Source organism: Sinocyclocheilus rhinocerous, unplaced genomic scaffold (genome assembly GCF_001515625.1).
Source record: "Sinocyclocheilus rhinocerous isolate Xijiao unplaced genomic scaffold, SAMN03320098_v1.1 scaffold1574, whole genome shotgun sequence".
In the NCBI taxonomy this organism is placed as follows: Eukaryota; Metazoa; Chordata; class Actinopteri; order Cypriniformes; family Cyprinidae; genus Sinocyclocheilus; species Sinocyclocheilus rhinocerous.
The window spans coordinates 263,949-278,301 of record NW_015625598.1 but is presented as its reverse complement, the minus strand read 5'-3'; the positions used below and the strand labels follow the sequence as shown (position 1 = coordinate 278,301).

At 39.7% G+C, this 14,353-nt stretch overlaps 1 protein-coding gene across 3 annotated transcripts in view; it reads right to left on the bottom strand.

Moving 5' to 3' along the window:
• pparg (peroxisome proliferator-activated receptor gamma) overlaps positions 1–14,353 on the bottom strand; it is a 31,557-nt gene that overhangs the window by 8,339 nt on the left and 8,865 nt on the right. For all 3 annotated transcript variants that reach the window (XM_016575652.1, XM_016575645.1, XM_016575636.1), the window contains exons 2-4: positions 8,425–8,733; positions 7,640–7,809; positions 1,313–1,451 (exon numbers count right to left, since the gene is read on the bottom strand). In XM_016575652.1, coding sequence (XP_016431138.1) covers positions 1,313–1,451; positions 7,640–7,809; positions 8,425–8,731 — 616 coding nt within the window. In that variant the 5' untranslated portion in view covers positions 8,732–8,733. The remainder of the gene's footprint in view (positions 1–1,312; positions 1,452–7,639; positions 7,810–8,424; positions 8,734–14,353) is intronic.

The window sequence follows — 14,353 nt, the reverse complement described above, 5'->3', positions numbered from 1 at the left end:
GTGATAAAAACAGAGAGAGAGAGCGTGTGAAGGGGAGGGGAAAAACAGAGCAAGCCAATGGGAATGTGGCGAGCTGATATCACTAAACTTGACTGACCTCGCTGCGCGCAGCATAACACCTGCAATCAACTTCAGAGACGCTTAAACACGGGGTAATTCAAGAGCCTGTTTGTAAGAGCCTTCACGGAAAGAGTCCGGAATAAAAGCTTTAAGCTAAATGGAAAAGAGGAAATGAAAGTATTAAAGGAAAAAAAAAAATAAATTAAATAAATTAAAAAAGAGAAGCATAACAAAACCATACATGTAAGCATAAATATAAATACATATCTTAATTTGATTTCATTTATTATTTAACAGGTGGTTTAATAATAATGTGCATTAAATGCTAAAAAATGAATGGAAAACATTAAATGAAAGAATTAAAGAAAACAAAACATAAAAAAATCCAATTTTAAATAAAAGAGAAAAACAGACAAGCAAAGTAAAACATTACAAACTGTACATCTAAACATAAATACGTATATATAATTACATGGATTTTATTTTATAAGATCCTTATCATTGTATAAGATCCTTTAGGAAAAGAATCTGTAATAAAATTGCTTTAAATTAAATGGAAAGGATAAAATGAAAGCATTAAAGAAAAACAAAACAAAATACATGATAATAAAAAATAAATAAAAGCGAAAACAGACTACCAAACTACTGTACATTTAAAAATAAATATATATAAACAAATATAGGGATTTTCTTTATATTTATTCTCTTTTATGATAGTCTATAGGGAAAAAAATCAGTAATAAATGCTTTAAACTAAATGAAAAAGAAAAAAAATATTAAGAATTTAAAATAAAAACAGAAAAATAGATAAAATAGATATAGCTGGATAGATAGATAGATAGATGGATGGATAGATAGAGAGTCTATCAGCTGATGGTAAAGATATGTGGTGTTCCACACTGAGGTGTTTTAACCAGGGCTCATGCGGTTGCAGAGTTGCAAGTAAGGTGTCACTTTGCCTTTAAGCCCCGAGGCAACGAACACACACACACACACAAACACACATGCACACACACACACGCACACGCACGCACACACACACACACACACAAGATCTCTGCACGTTCTGAAAGAAATGCCACATATGTTGCAGCAGGAGACCACACAAAGGAAACAACAAGGCACACGAGGCAAAGCGCAGTTGTCTCAGAGCGTAGCATTGAGAAGAGTCTGCCTCGAGTGGTTCAAACAGAAACCAGTTCTCTGAAACGGCAGGGCCTTTCTCATGAGCGCGGGTTCATGCTCAGCTCACCGTTGTGTGACATGCCCACCATCAGGCACTTCTGAAAGCGGCAGTACTGGCACTTGTTGCGACTCTTCTTGTGGATGCGGCAGTGCAGGTCGCAGTGGTCGTAGACCAGCTTCAGCCGAATGGTTCTGCGGAAGAATCCCTGCCAAAAAAGAAAAGGAATGTCGTTAGGAAGGAAGGGGAAAAGGCTTTCCTGATGCCTTGTTAGAATTCTTTAAAAACATATCTGATCTATTCAGCTTATTGTCAAGAAGCACAATAGCAGTTCCTATAGACCTGCGGCCTGAACGCTTGCCAGCTGCCACTAATAGTTACGACACACTGTCATTTTTTGGTAAAGCGTGTTTTATTAGTTAAAGGAAAAGTTCAGCCCAAATGAAAATTCTGTCATCTTTTATTCACCTTCCAAATGAAAACTTTCTTACTCCATGGAAACATTTGGAGAAACGTACCGGCTGCTCTTTTACATTCAAATTGCATGCTTTGGATCTTCGAAAAGCATGCAAAAGTACCATTTACCAAACAGAAATCAGAACAAAATGCTGTTTTTTTGGAGTGTTAAATAATGGTGCGAATACTAGTAAACTGTCTAAAGTAAATCACCTTGCATGATTTATTTAAACAATGAATCATGCAAACTCCGACAATGCAATAAGTTCAGACGAAGGTCACGGCTTTTCAGTGCAAATCCTGGCATTTTTAACTTTATAACCCCAAAAGAGGGTTTGTGCTGCTGCTAGCTGTTAGTAAACATGGCCCTAAGTATCATACTTGAATGCTATATTGCAAGTCTTCTGTAGTCATTCAGTAGATTTGTGTGAGGAACTGACTGGAAATTTAAACCTTTATGTCCTCACCAGCTCCACTTCGCATATTCATGAGTTTATGAGAGCAGTAACAACGTCTGAACTATTTTTTTTTTCAGTTCGCAAAACCTGAAAACAAAAACAAAGATCTGTTCACAAATCAGTCTGATCCAGTATAACACATTTTTGCCTGTTCCTCAAACAAAGTTTCTGTATGACTTCAGAAGACTTGTATTATACTTAAAGCTTCAGATCCCATTTATTGCATGTTAAAGAGTGACCACCACATTATTGAACATTTGTCCTCTTGCTTCATAGAAGAAAGTGCTATGGGTGAATAATGAAAGAATTCAATTCTGGGGTGAACTGCTCTGAAAACACACTTCATTTAATCAAGTCAATTTCTTTCTTTCTTTTTTTTTATGACTGGGATACACAAACAAGAGTATTTTTAAGGCACAAATCAGCTAACAGCTCCTTAAAGTAACAAACACACATGTTCATTTCCACAGTGAAGCATTTCTAAAAATCACTGGAATCACACGGAATATGGATATTGTATAATATGAAAATATACAGTGATTCTCTCTACATATCCTCAGTGTAAATCTGCGCTTCGAATCCAATCCGGGTAGTTAGTTATGCTTTAATCCAAAAAGCAAACCACAGGCCCTTTGAGTGATTTCTGTACGACATGCCACTCGAGTCATTACACACTCGAAGATAACCTGAGGTCTCATGATAGCACGCTTTTATCTATATAATATATCACTGCGAACGGCCTGCTTTGGACTTTGGCCAGAAAACAGTCTTTGTCTTGACTCGAGGTCATATATAGAGAATGCCTGTGCAAATATTATGAAAACCCACACGGTTGGACCTCAACAAGCACGTGCAACGGCAAATGCGCTTTGAAACGATCATTTAAAAAAAGAGCAGAACCAGAAGATTTCCCTCGGCGCAGATTCTTGAGCGCGTCCGTTAAGCGTGTTTAAAGTGGAAACAATACAGGGCGCAAAAAGACGTTGACCGAATCTATTTTTGGTAGACATTTTCATATACTGGTGTAGTCAAAGACTGGCTCCATGCAGTATTTTTAGTAGCTAAAAAATACATACTGATGTGAGAACTATGCACACAGGAAAGAGCCTTTTAAAAGAGGATGTTTTTCGTGCATTTGCTCTGCCTCTTGATCACTCCACTTTTAAATTTAGAAACATTGTAGGCCAAAAATATATATAGTAAGGTGAAACACGGTGGCTTTGTATTGTTAAACAATAAAAGAGTTAACCTGGTTGGCTGAACTCGTCTTTAAGCATTGTGAAGTGATGGGACCTGCATTTAGCCAGTTTCTCTTGTGACCAAAAATGCGCTGGTTCCATTTATAGTAAAAGCCCTAGTGTAGGAACATCCCAAATTTAGCATATTCCGAAATGTGTTTTTTTTTACACAAGCGCGCATAAAATGGTTCTGGCGAAGTCCTTTCATTTTTCAGAGAATGCAGCACATCGAGCGGGATGTGGTTAACCACAAGATTAGCATTTTTTTTAAAGGATCATCCGGTTGCAACTTCTTCACATCAACACTTTTCATAAATGATAAATGGCGTTTATATCGTGTATGTAAAAAAAGTGTTAAATGTGCATGTGGAGCTCTTCTGAAGCTTCTGTGAGATGCATCATCAAAGCGCTCAGGTTGAGTGTGTGGGAAATGAGAGCACCTGAGATGTCTGGGTCACCCACTCAGATGATTATTCTTATTGAGACATATCTTTCTGCCAATGTATATTTCTGCCACAGTGGAAACTTGCCGAGGGTTTGCGGTTAAAGTGACAGACAGGTTCAGATGTATCAGGTTGGGCATTTTCAGACCAAATCTGCATGTCTGAGAACCGGTTCGATGTTCTAAATTTATCAGAATGACTGGAAGAGCTTGGTGTGTTCGGGGTATTAACAGCGGCTGTTCAAAGCTACTGGTGTGTGTGTGTGTGTGTGTGAGTGTGTGTGTGTGTGTGAGAGAGAGTGTGTGTGTGTGTGTGAGAGAGAGTGTGTGTGTGTGTGTGAGAGAGAGTGTGTGTGTGTGTGTGAGAGAGAGTGTGTGTGTGTGTGTGAGAGAGAGTGTGTGTGTGTGTGTGAGAGAGAGTGTGTGTGTGTGTGTGAGAGAGAGTGTGTGTGTGTGTGTGAGAGAGAGTGTGTGTGTGTGTGTGAGAGAGAGTGTGTGTGTGTGTGTGAGAGAGAGTGTGTGTGTGTGTGTGAGAGAGAGTGTGTGTGTGTGTGTGAGAGAGAGTGTGTGTGTGTGTGTGAGAGAGAGTGTGTGTGTGTGTGTGAGAGAGAGTGTGTGTGTGTGTGTGAGAGAGAGTGTGTGTGTGTGTGTGAGAGAGAGTGTGTGTGTGTGTGTGAGAGAGAGTGTGTGTGTGTGTGTGAGAGAGAGTGTGTGTGTGTGTGTGAGAGAGAGTGTGTGTGTGTGTGTGAGAGAGAGTGTGTGTGTGTGTGTGAGAGAGAGTGTGTGTGTGTGTGTGAGAGAGAGTGTGTGTGTGTGTGTGAGAGAGAGTGTGTGTGTGTGTGTGAGAGAGAGTGTGTGTGTGTGTGTGAGAGAGAGTGTGTGTGTGTGTGTGAGAGAGAGTGTGTGTGTGTGTGTGAGAGAGAGTGTGTGTGTGTGTGTGAGAGAGAGTGTGTGTGTGTGTGTGAGAGAGAGTGTGTGTGTGTGTGTGAGAGAGAGTGTGTGTGTGTGTGTGAGAGAGAGTGTGTGTGTGTGTGTGAGAGAGAGTGTGTGTGTGTGTGTGAGAGAGAGTGTGTGTGTGTGTGTGAGAGAGAGTGTGTGTGTGTGTGTGAGAGAGAGTGTGTGTGTGTGTGTGAGAGAGAGTGTGTGTGTGTGTGTGAGAGAGAGTGTGTGTGTGTGTGTGAGAGAGAGTGTGTGTGTGTGTGTGAGAGAGAGTGTGTGTGTGTGTGTGAGAGAGAGTGTGTGTGTGTGTGTGAGAGAGAGTGTGTGTGTGTGTGTGAGAGAGAGTGTGTGTGTGTGTGTGAGAGAGAGTGTGTGTGTGTGTGTGAGAGAGAGTGTGTGTGTGTGTGTGAGAGAGAGTGTGTGTGTGTGTGTGAGAGAGAGTGTGTGTGTGTGTGTGAGAGAGAGTGTGTGTGTGTGTGTGAGAGAGAGTGTGTGTGTGTGTGTGAGAGAGAGTGTGTGTGTGTGTGTGAGAGAGAGTGTGTGTGTGTGTGTGAGAGAGAGTGTGTGTGTGTGTGTGAGAGAGAGTGTGTGTGTGTGTGTGAGAGAGAGTGTGTGTGTGTGTGTGAGAGAGAGTGTGTGTGTGTGTGTGAGAGAGAGTGTGTGTGTGTGTGTGAGAGAGAGTGTGTGTGTGTGTGTGAGAGAGAGTGTGTGTGTGTGTGTGAGAGAGAGTGTGTGTGTGTGTGTGAGAGAGAGTGTGTGTGTGTGTGTGAGAGAGAGTGTGTGTGTGTGTGTGAGAGAGAGTGTGTGTGTGTGTGTGAGAGAGAGTGTGTGTGTGTGTGTGAGAGAGAGTGTGTGTGTGTGTGTGAGAGAGAGTGTGTGTGTGTGTGTGAGAGAGAGTGTGTGTGTGTGTGTGAGAGAGAGTGTGTGTGTGTGTGTGAGAGAGAGTGTGTGTGTGTGTGTGAGAGAGAGTGTGTGTGTGTGTGTGAGAGAGAGTGTGTGTGTGTGTGTGAGAGAGAGTGTGTGTGTGTGTGTGAGAGAGAGTGTGTGTGTGTGTGTGAGAGAGAGTGTGTGTGTGTGTGTGAGAGAGAGTGTGTGTGTGTGTGTGAGAGAGAGTGTGTGTGTGTGTGTGAGAGAGAGTGTGTGTGTGTGTGTGAGAGAGAGTGTGTGTGTGTGTGTGAGAGAGAGTGTGTGTGTGTGTGTGAGAGAGAGTGTGTGTGTGTGTGTGAGAGAGAGTGTGTGTGTGTGTGTGAGAGAGAGTGTGTGTGTGTGTGTGAGAGAGAGTGTGTGTGTGTGTGTGAGAGAGAGTGTGTGTGTGTGTGTGAGAGAGAGTGTGTGTGTGTGTGTGAGAGAGAGTGTGTGTGTGTGTGTGAGAGAGAGTGTGTGTGTGTGTGTGAGAGAGAGTGTGTGTGTGTGTGTGAGAGAGAGTGTGTGTGTGTGTGTGAGAGAGAGTGTGTGTGTGTGTGTGAGTGTGTGAGTGAGTGAGTGAGTGAGTGTGTGTGTGAGAGTGTGTGTGTGGGCGGTGTGGTGTGTTGGTTAAAGATCTGAGCTGAAAAGCCAAAAGCGGTGAGTTTGAACCCCACGAAAGCTGTCACCTCTCTGCCTTCCAGTAAGACGCAGATCTCCCGCCGGCTTCAGGGGAATCCTGTGCGCTGAGATGCTTTGGATTCAAGCATTCGACTAGAATTGAGCATCACGCATAAAATCAAAAGCAGCATGTGACAACATATTTTGCTGGAAGTTCGAAATCACATTGGTCTAAAATCCCGTTCAGAGATCTTCTAATGATTTCAATCATCTTCTAAAGGCCCAGATCATTACCGTCTGTTGGCGTGGATGATAATAGTTATAGTTCTCTTTATATTTATCGTTCTTGGTGTGAACGGGCCTTAATTACGTGTTAGCATACACAATTCACTTCCAAATCTATAAGGCGGTTCACATTGAGAATCTGGGGTTCAAACAAGAAATGTTATAATGTACAAAAATGTTGAATAAACTTATCAGTGCATATTTCTAGTTGACTAATCAAAAGTTAGTAAATGAAAGACACTGTTAATGTGACTTTTTGTAGACGGTCAGATTCCAAACAGGTCAATTACAATGTCACTAAAGCAAAATACCAAAATATCAAAAATGTACTTTTTTCAGTTTAATGTTTTAACTGAAATCTTTAATCGTGATATTATATTTGAGCAATTTGTTACTAATTACTATTATAATTTAATGAAGGTAATAGTTGATAAAAAATACTACATTTATTATAGTCCTTAAAATGTATTGAATTATTAAAAAGCATGACAAAAATGGCCAAATATTTGAAGCCCACTATATTGTCCATGATATCAGGAGTACTAGCTCTCATTCACATCTTATTTACACTTTCAGTACACTGTAATAAATAAATAAATACAACAAAATACAAAAAATAAAAATAACATGCATTTTTTTATATGGAGTTTTCTTTCCGTTTTTCTACTTCAAAATTTCACATTTAATTGAATACGTTACTTTGAAATTGTGCCGTTTCTTTTGTAATTGTGTGTGAAATTTAGCAGCAATGAGTGAATCTCCACCATTTTTGGTGTAGTTTCATGTGGTTGAGCTGCAGTGCTGTACATTGTGAACTGTGCTCAGAACAGATATTACTGATGTTAATGCTGTTACCTGTTGTGCATCCAGTGCTAAAAGAACGCAGATGCAGCGTACAAATAAACACAATTCATAACATTTACCAAACGAGGCCTGGATTCATGACAGCTAGTGTACACTACCAGGTGTACTGCACCAGTGACAGCTTTTTTTCTGAGAGTGTAGTCAATGATAATGATGAGAGAAGTGATCTTTAGAAGAGTTTAAAGCGTACCTTGCAGCCCTCGCAGGCGTGAACGCCGTAATGGAAGCCCGAGGCCTTGTCTCCACACACACGACACTCGATATTTAACACTGAGGTGGACTGATCTTCATGAGGTTTGGAAAACGACAGGCTGTTCTCCACAAACTGTGGAGGAGACTCGGGTTCAAGTTTGATTGAATCTGAAAGCAGATCAAAGAGAGCAGGTTTATATCAAGAGTTGGACCAAAACACATGAATTAAACAGCTACTTATTGTTATAAAACGGATAGTTCCGGTGCTTGATTCTGATTGGCTGAGCCGCGTTCAAAGTTGTAAATTACTCTACAAACACACACCTTTGTTTACGTTTGTCTGTTACTCGGCAACCACTTTGTAGCAACCACAACTGTTTCTGAAGAGCTACATTGTTTGGTGGAAGAATACTGTTTTTATTAATATCATTACACTTTATTTGCTCTGTTTTATTCTGTGAAACCTTACTACGTATATGGAATAACCGTTTTATAAAAGCAATAAGCCCTGTGAAGCCGTGGTTTACAGTGAATTTATAACAGCTCCGCTTCGCGTCGTGCCTAACAACGGCCCTTAGCTGTTATAAATTCACTGTAAACCACGGCTTCTTGGGGCTTATTGCTTTAGTAGAGTCTACATATTAGGGTAAAAATAAAAGGGTTGAAGGAATATTCATCCACAGAAGAAGGCTGAGTGAATCATTTTTAGGTGAACTATCCCCTCTCGTAAACCTAAACATCACGCAAGAACTTCCCCAGTGAATGAGTCAAACTGAAGCGTACTTTGGGGTTGGTGTGCTCTGTAGCTGCTCTCTTCAGCAGTGTAGCTGCTCTCTTGAGCTCTGTAGACGCTCTCCTGCATCCTGTAGTTCTCCTGCGCTCTGTAGTTGTACATGTGCGTCAGATCCATCATGTGCGGCATCTCGTTCTGCGGCGGACTCGGCTCGTACTCCATGCCGGAGATGGTGGTGTAGTCCAGCGTGGAGAAAGGTTTCATTCCCATTGAGTGCGAGCTGTCGTCCAGTTCGTCCAGTTCCAGAGCGCTCAGGCCGAATCCCACGGGCCAGGCAAACGTCTGCGTGTCCACCATGTCTGCCAAAGCAAGACCAACCACAGAATGAGGCCAAAGGCAACCCTGTGTTCTAGTAAGAACATCAAAAACATCAACAACACTGGATCTCCACGATCATTCACTGCCAGTTTTTCCCTAAGCTACATCATGTGTGTCATTGCTTTTTTTTTTTTTTTTTTTATCTCTACAGACATTTGCCATTGCAATGATAGTTTTGGCAAAAATACACTGAAAAAGAGAAAAGAGGGGGGAAAAAATCCTAACCTAAAAATGGTCAAATATAAGTCAACTGGTTTTATTCAAGTCGAAAATATTATCACTGAATCAACCTAAATACATTCATTTATACCAACAAAACTGAATTCTATGGGTTCAAGCAAGTAGAAATCAAGTGTACCACAGTTATTATAAAAACTGTGATACCTTGGTCTTAACTATATCAAAAAATTAAATAAAAAATTCTGGCCACACTTTATTTTAGTATGTCCTTATTACAGTGTAATTACACACATATAACTATATAATAGTAATTAGCAATGTGTACTTCCTATGGGTTTAGGGTTAGGTTTTGGCTTAATTGCTTGTAATTATGCATAATTTACCATTATTTCTATAGTAAATACACGCAACACGTAACAGACTCACTAAAACAAAGTGTTACAAAGTTGTTAAAATATTTAAATGTAATTAATGTATTATGATTTTACAGAGCAATCGATGACGGGAATGTACTTCCTGCTGCTGTGAAAGTTATGGTGTTTTCCCTAGAAAATTTGAAATGTTGTTACTGTCAAATGTAACGTGTAAACATGTTATTAGGTGTGCAAATTCTGCTCAATCTTTAGATTTTTATGATTACATATCTTTAGGAATAACATCCACGCATTAACATGTGCCTCAGCCCCCGCCGCAGCTGGACAATGTTCAAGGACAAATAAAATCTGCTTAATAACCATATAACTCAAGTAACTGATAATTATAACTGATTTAAGTCAAGTAACTAATCTTAAGCAAGAAGCAAGAATTACTATGATTACTTTACCATGGCAAATTCTCATAAATAATCAAGTTACACTGACAAATGCTAACATAAATTAACTTCAAGTCAAAAAAATTAGTTTACAGCACTGAATCAACCTATATATATATATATATATATATGTATATCAATGTATACCAATCAAGCAATTTTTTATGGGTTAAATCAGGTAGAAACAGCTCTTTAAGGTAACAATTACCACTTTTTGCTGTGTATTTTACTACTGTAAAATCATATTAAATTAACTGCATTTAAATAATAAAAAACTGGTGACACTTAAGCATAAATACAAGCAACTAACATTAACCAAAACTCAACCTTAAACCTTAGTTTTCCAGGAACTACAGATGAAATGAACAATTCCGGCTAAATCGGGCACATTTATATCACAGTGTGATGGTAGTTATTGTGTATTGTCCCCGATAAATACAAATGCAGACTTTTATAAAGGATATGAACATGTGCAAAACCTCTGAATGTCATGTGAGAAAACATTCAAAGAGAGTGAGAAGTGAGAAAACATTAAAAAGCCTCCGACAACACGAAACACTACAGTGTATAAAGTGTCAAAACACCTCAAGCCAACGAGAAGATGAGCTCCGCTCCTGGTGTAAAAAACGCTCGTGCTGAGACTTAAAGACGCTCAAAGTGTGAACATGCCACCAAATTAGACTGGCCTCTACAGACAGTGTTTGTGTGAAAAAAGGAACCGCAGAAAAAAAAAAAAACCTTGCTAGTTAGCTACTATTCAGCATTTAATGCCAACTGATTCTATCCCGTGTAAATGAGCAGATGATGCTATAAATCATCAGAATAGTTTTCTGACCTACAAATATCAGAAGTATATGCCAAAAAACATTTAGTTTGACCTAAATGCATGGATGTTCAGCAACTGTACAGTTAAAGGTGAAGTGTGCAATCGTTTCATTGTAGAATATGCAGAAACAATTAAAGTGTAAGACACTGTAGGTTGATTTCCTAGAAAAGTGTAACGCCGCGTGACGCTTTCAAAACACTGATCTGTTTGTTTGAGCATCATGACCATCAACACTGGCTCCAACTGTTTGACTGCTTTAAAAACATTCATTACTTTCCGTTCAGCACAGAAACGCACACCTCAGCTTGCTTTTTTCATTGAAATCCTTTACAGGCATCACTGCTCAGCTGGGGTGATGACTAAAAGCGAAGCTGCTTGGTGAAAAACGTGTCTTTGTGTTGAGGTTGCTGCCGCTCCAAAGTGTTTTCTGTTCTTCCTTGAGCACAAATAATGAATTCTAGCTCTAAAAATGTAAACATTTATACAATTATGCCATATTACTATATGTTATTGGTCTAGTGTGATGCCACATCTCTGCTATCGGTTCTGTGTTCATCTTTTGGTGGTCTATGCTTCATTTTACTGTGTTTAACAGCACAGATTTAGTTTATTTGATTCTTTGCAGGTAAACTTAAGAGATGGGCACAAATGCATACGAGACCTGTCCTCAATAGCAGCGCCTATCCCTTGTTAGGCGTTGTATTACAATGTTTGTACAGTCCCCTATAGTGAAGTCGATGGTTCTGCCGCTCCAAAGTGTTTTCTGTTCTTCCTTGAGCACAAATAATGAATTCTAGCTCTAAAAATGTAAACATTTATACAATTATGCCATATGTTATTGGTCTAGTGTGATGCCACATCTCTGCTATCGGTTCTGTGTTCATCTTTTGGTGGTCTATGCTTCATTTTACTGTGTTTAACAGCACAGATTTCGTTTATTTGATTCTTTGCAGGTAAACTTAAGAGATGGGCACAAATGCATACGAGACCTTCTGTCCTCAATAGCAGCGCCTATCCCTTGTTAGGCGTTGTATTACAATGTTTGTACAGTCCCCTATAGTGAAGTCGATGGTTTAGAGCGTGCTTTAAAGCGAAGGGACTAATTTCATGTGACACATACGTTATGAAATGTCTGAATGGTTTTTAAATATCGATTTTTAAGACGCAGGCTCTTCTGTAAACGCTTCAGAGACAGGCAGACGTGCTAAATATAGAATACAAATTCAGAGTGCAATTGCCACAGAGAAAAGATCGTAGTTGATAATAAACCGAAGTCTAACATGGTTAACCCATCAATGACAAACAGCGTCGGCCCTGTGCAAAATTGTATATAATCAAGGTCGCTGGTTGTGTAAAACCACACAGCAGAAATCGTGTGAACCACTCGATTCTCCAATATTTGAATACACAGTTCTTCCCTCAGAAAGACACATATACAACAACAAGTGCTCTCTTCAGGGATAAAACCTGTCATTTACATAGATTAAACAGTTCTGGTCTTGTCCGGATGACACAAAGGGGTTTAAATGTAAAGTTTTCCCACCCCAAAAAATCTTTCATCACCGGACTGGAACAGCAGCTTTCAATTCATGCTAAACACGAGAGATGTTGAAGAAGAAAGCATTCAGTCGTGAACCTGGACGAAGTATTCCACTGGAAAGGTTCCCAGTGGCTTTCCATAAATACCAACAGGTCTGACACATCCTTATTCCCGTCCGATCGGGACGCGATCAACCCGACAATCCCCCCCACTCCCAATTGTCTTTTGTCAGTAGGGAGAACAGCTTTTCTTGATACTGTGAGCTGTAGAACTGTCTATTCTTAGTAAAAGGCAAAGTTTCCGTTCATAACATGCCCGTTTTGAAATGTGGAAAACATCGTTTGCTCTAGTTGGCAAAAGTTGTCGTAGCATAGTCAGAAATTTAACTTTAACTCTCCTACACTACTCCTTTGACTCAAGCGGTTGAAAACCTAGAGATATTTTGGTTGAAACCACAAGCCCATTGAAATTTAAGGGCAAACCTGTATTTTTGACACCGCAGTGCATTACGACTATATCTACAGCTTATCACCAGCCAGCGCTTGCATAGTCTTAACTCTGAGAAACACTGGGGGACAATGGGGCGCTCAAGTCATCGTACCTTTCATTGGCCCAAACTGTTTGCACCGTTATGACGTGCGAAGAGAACATAACAATGCATGACAAATTGTCAAGTTAATGCCCTGTATCTTAACAAAAGACAACAAACACCACGTGAACCAACCCCTAATGGACAGATTTCAGCGCTGCGTCCTCCAACCGAGTCTGATCTTGCAATGAATGTGGAAGCTGAGACAAAACTCAAAACTAAACGTCGACTTGAAGAACTGCAGGCACGGACTCAGACATCTGTAGCCTGATTTTCAGTTTCTGATAACAAAACAACTAGATTTTTATTTGATCTGTCAGTGGATTCAGGATTTTACTCAAATTAATATCCAAATATTTGCTGGAAAAAGTTCTTTTTTCACCCATTTGTTTTTTTTTTGTCAGACACTGATCCCATAATACAGTAACAGCACATCTCTGGAGTACAAATGCTGAGTTTAATTAACATTAGACTGAGATTGTTTTTCAGTGACTAAACAGTAAGCTAGTATTATACTGAGGTGTTGCAGTGATTGTACAGACTTCACTGCTGATGTTAGTAAGTCAAGCAAAGCAGTCTGTTATGTGAAATCTATTCCGCAGGGACACTATTGCAACAGGACCGTGATGTTTTTCACTGATATTTCCTAATAAACGCCAAGTCGAAAGAGAATGAGGCCACAACGTTTTTCATGAGAGAAAGATCTGGCTAGACAACAAGAAAGATCCCCCCCCAAAATAATTGTTTCTTAAAGTTTAAACGTTCAGACGATCAGAACTCGCCCTTCAAGAAAATTCAGGAAAATATGAAAGTGCACCTACTACAGTGTCGTCTCCAGGCTCACGTGTGATTTTTAAATTGCTTTGCACTACACTTTACAGAAGCCTGGCGCTGCACTGAAAACAAGGCAATCGACGTTAAAAACGGAGCACGTACAAGAAGAACCTGCTTGGCTGCATTCAGGTTCTGACGGAGGGACTCTACCGCAGACAGAAATGACTTCTGTTTCCTTGAAAGATTCCCAATGGCGATTCTATGAAAGATAACACTTCTCAAAATCTGATAAACAGGCAAACGCTTATTTTCAACCCGGTCTCTTAAAAATACGTACCTCTGTGTACTTTTTGTGCAACACTGTTTTTACGTACCTTACTGCACGTTTCGCCGCAGTTTCAAAGAGAAATGTCCACTGAGTGGCGCTAAAACACGGGTTCAATACGTGAACCCTGGCACGTTTTTATTACGTTGATATAGGTACGTATTGCTGTGTTTTTATTGCGTTGCTTCTAGGGCTGCACGATTATCACACGGTTATTCCCTTGAAATTGTAATTGCGATTATTAATTACGATTATCACAATTTACATTGAATGATGTTTATACCATTGTTTGATGCAACTGCATGCCGTATCTTTATATGAAAATAAACAAGCTGAAAACACTCTGACTGAAAAACGTTTAGTGCTTTTCTATAGTATTAAGCCTCAAATGTCAAATATACATCGGATTGGTTTCTTCTTTAAATTGGTATTATAATGTTATACTAAAACTAAAACAATGGAAAAACCCTTAAGATAACATGTAGAAAGAAAAAAAACATATCTTAAGCGTGCAGAATAACATAAGCATCCATAATTGTAATTGCGATTAGAAATT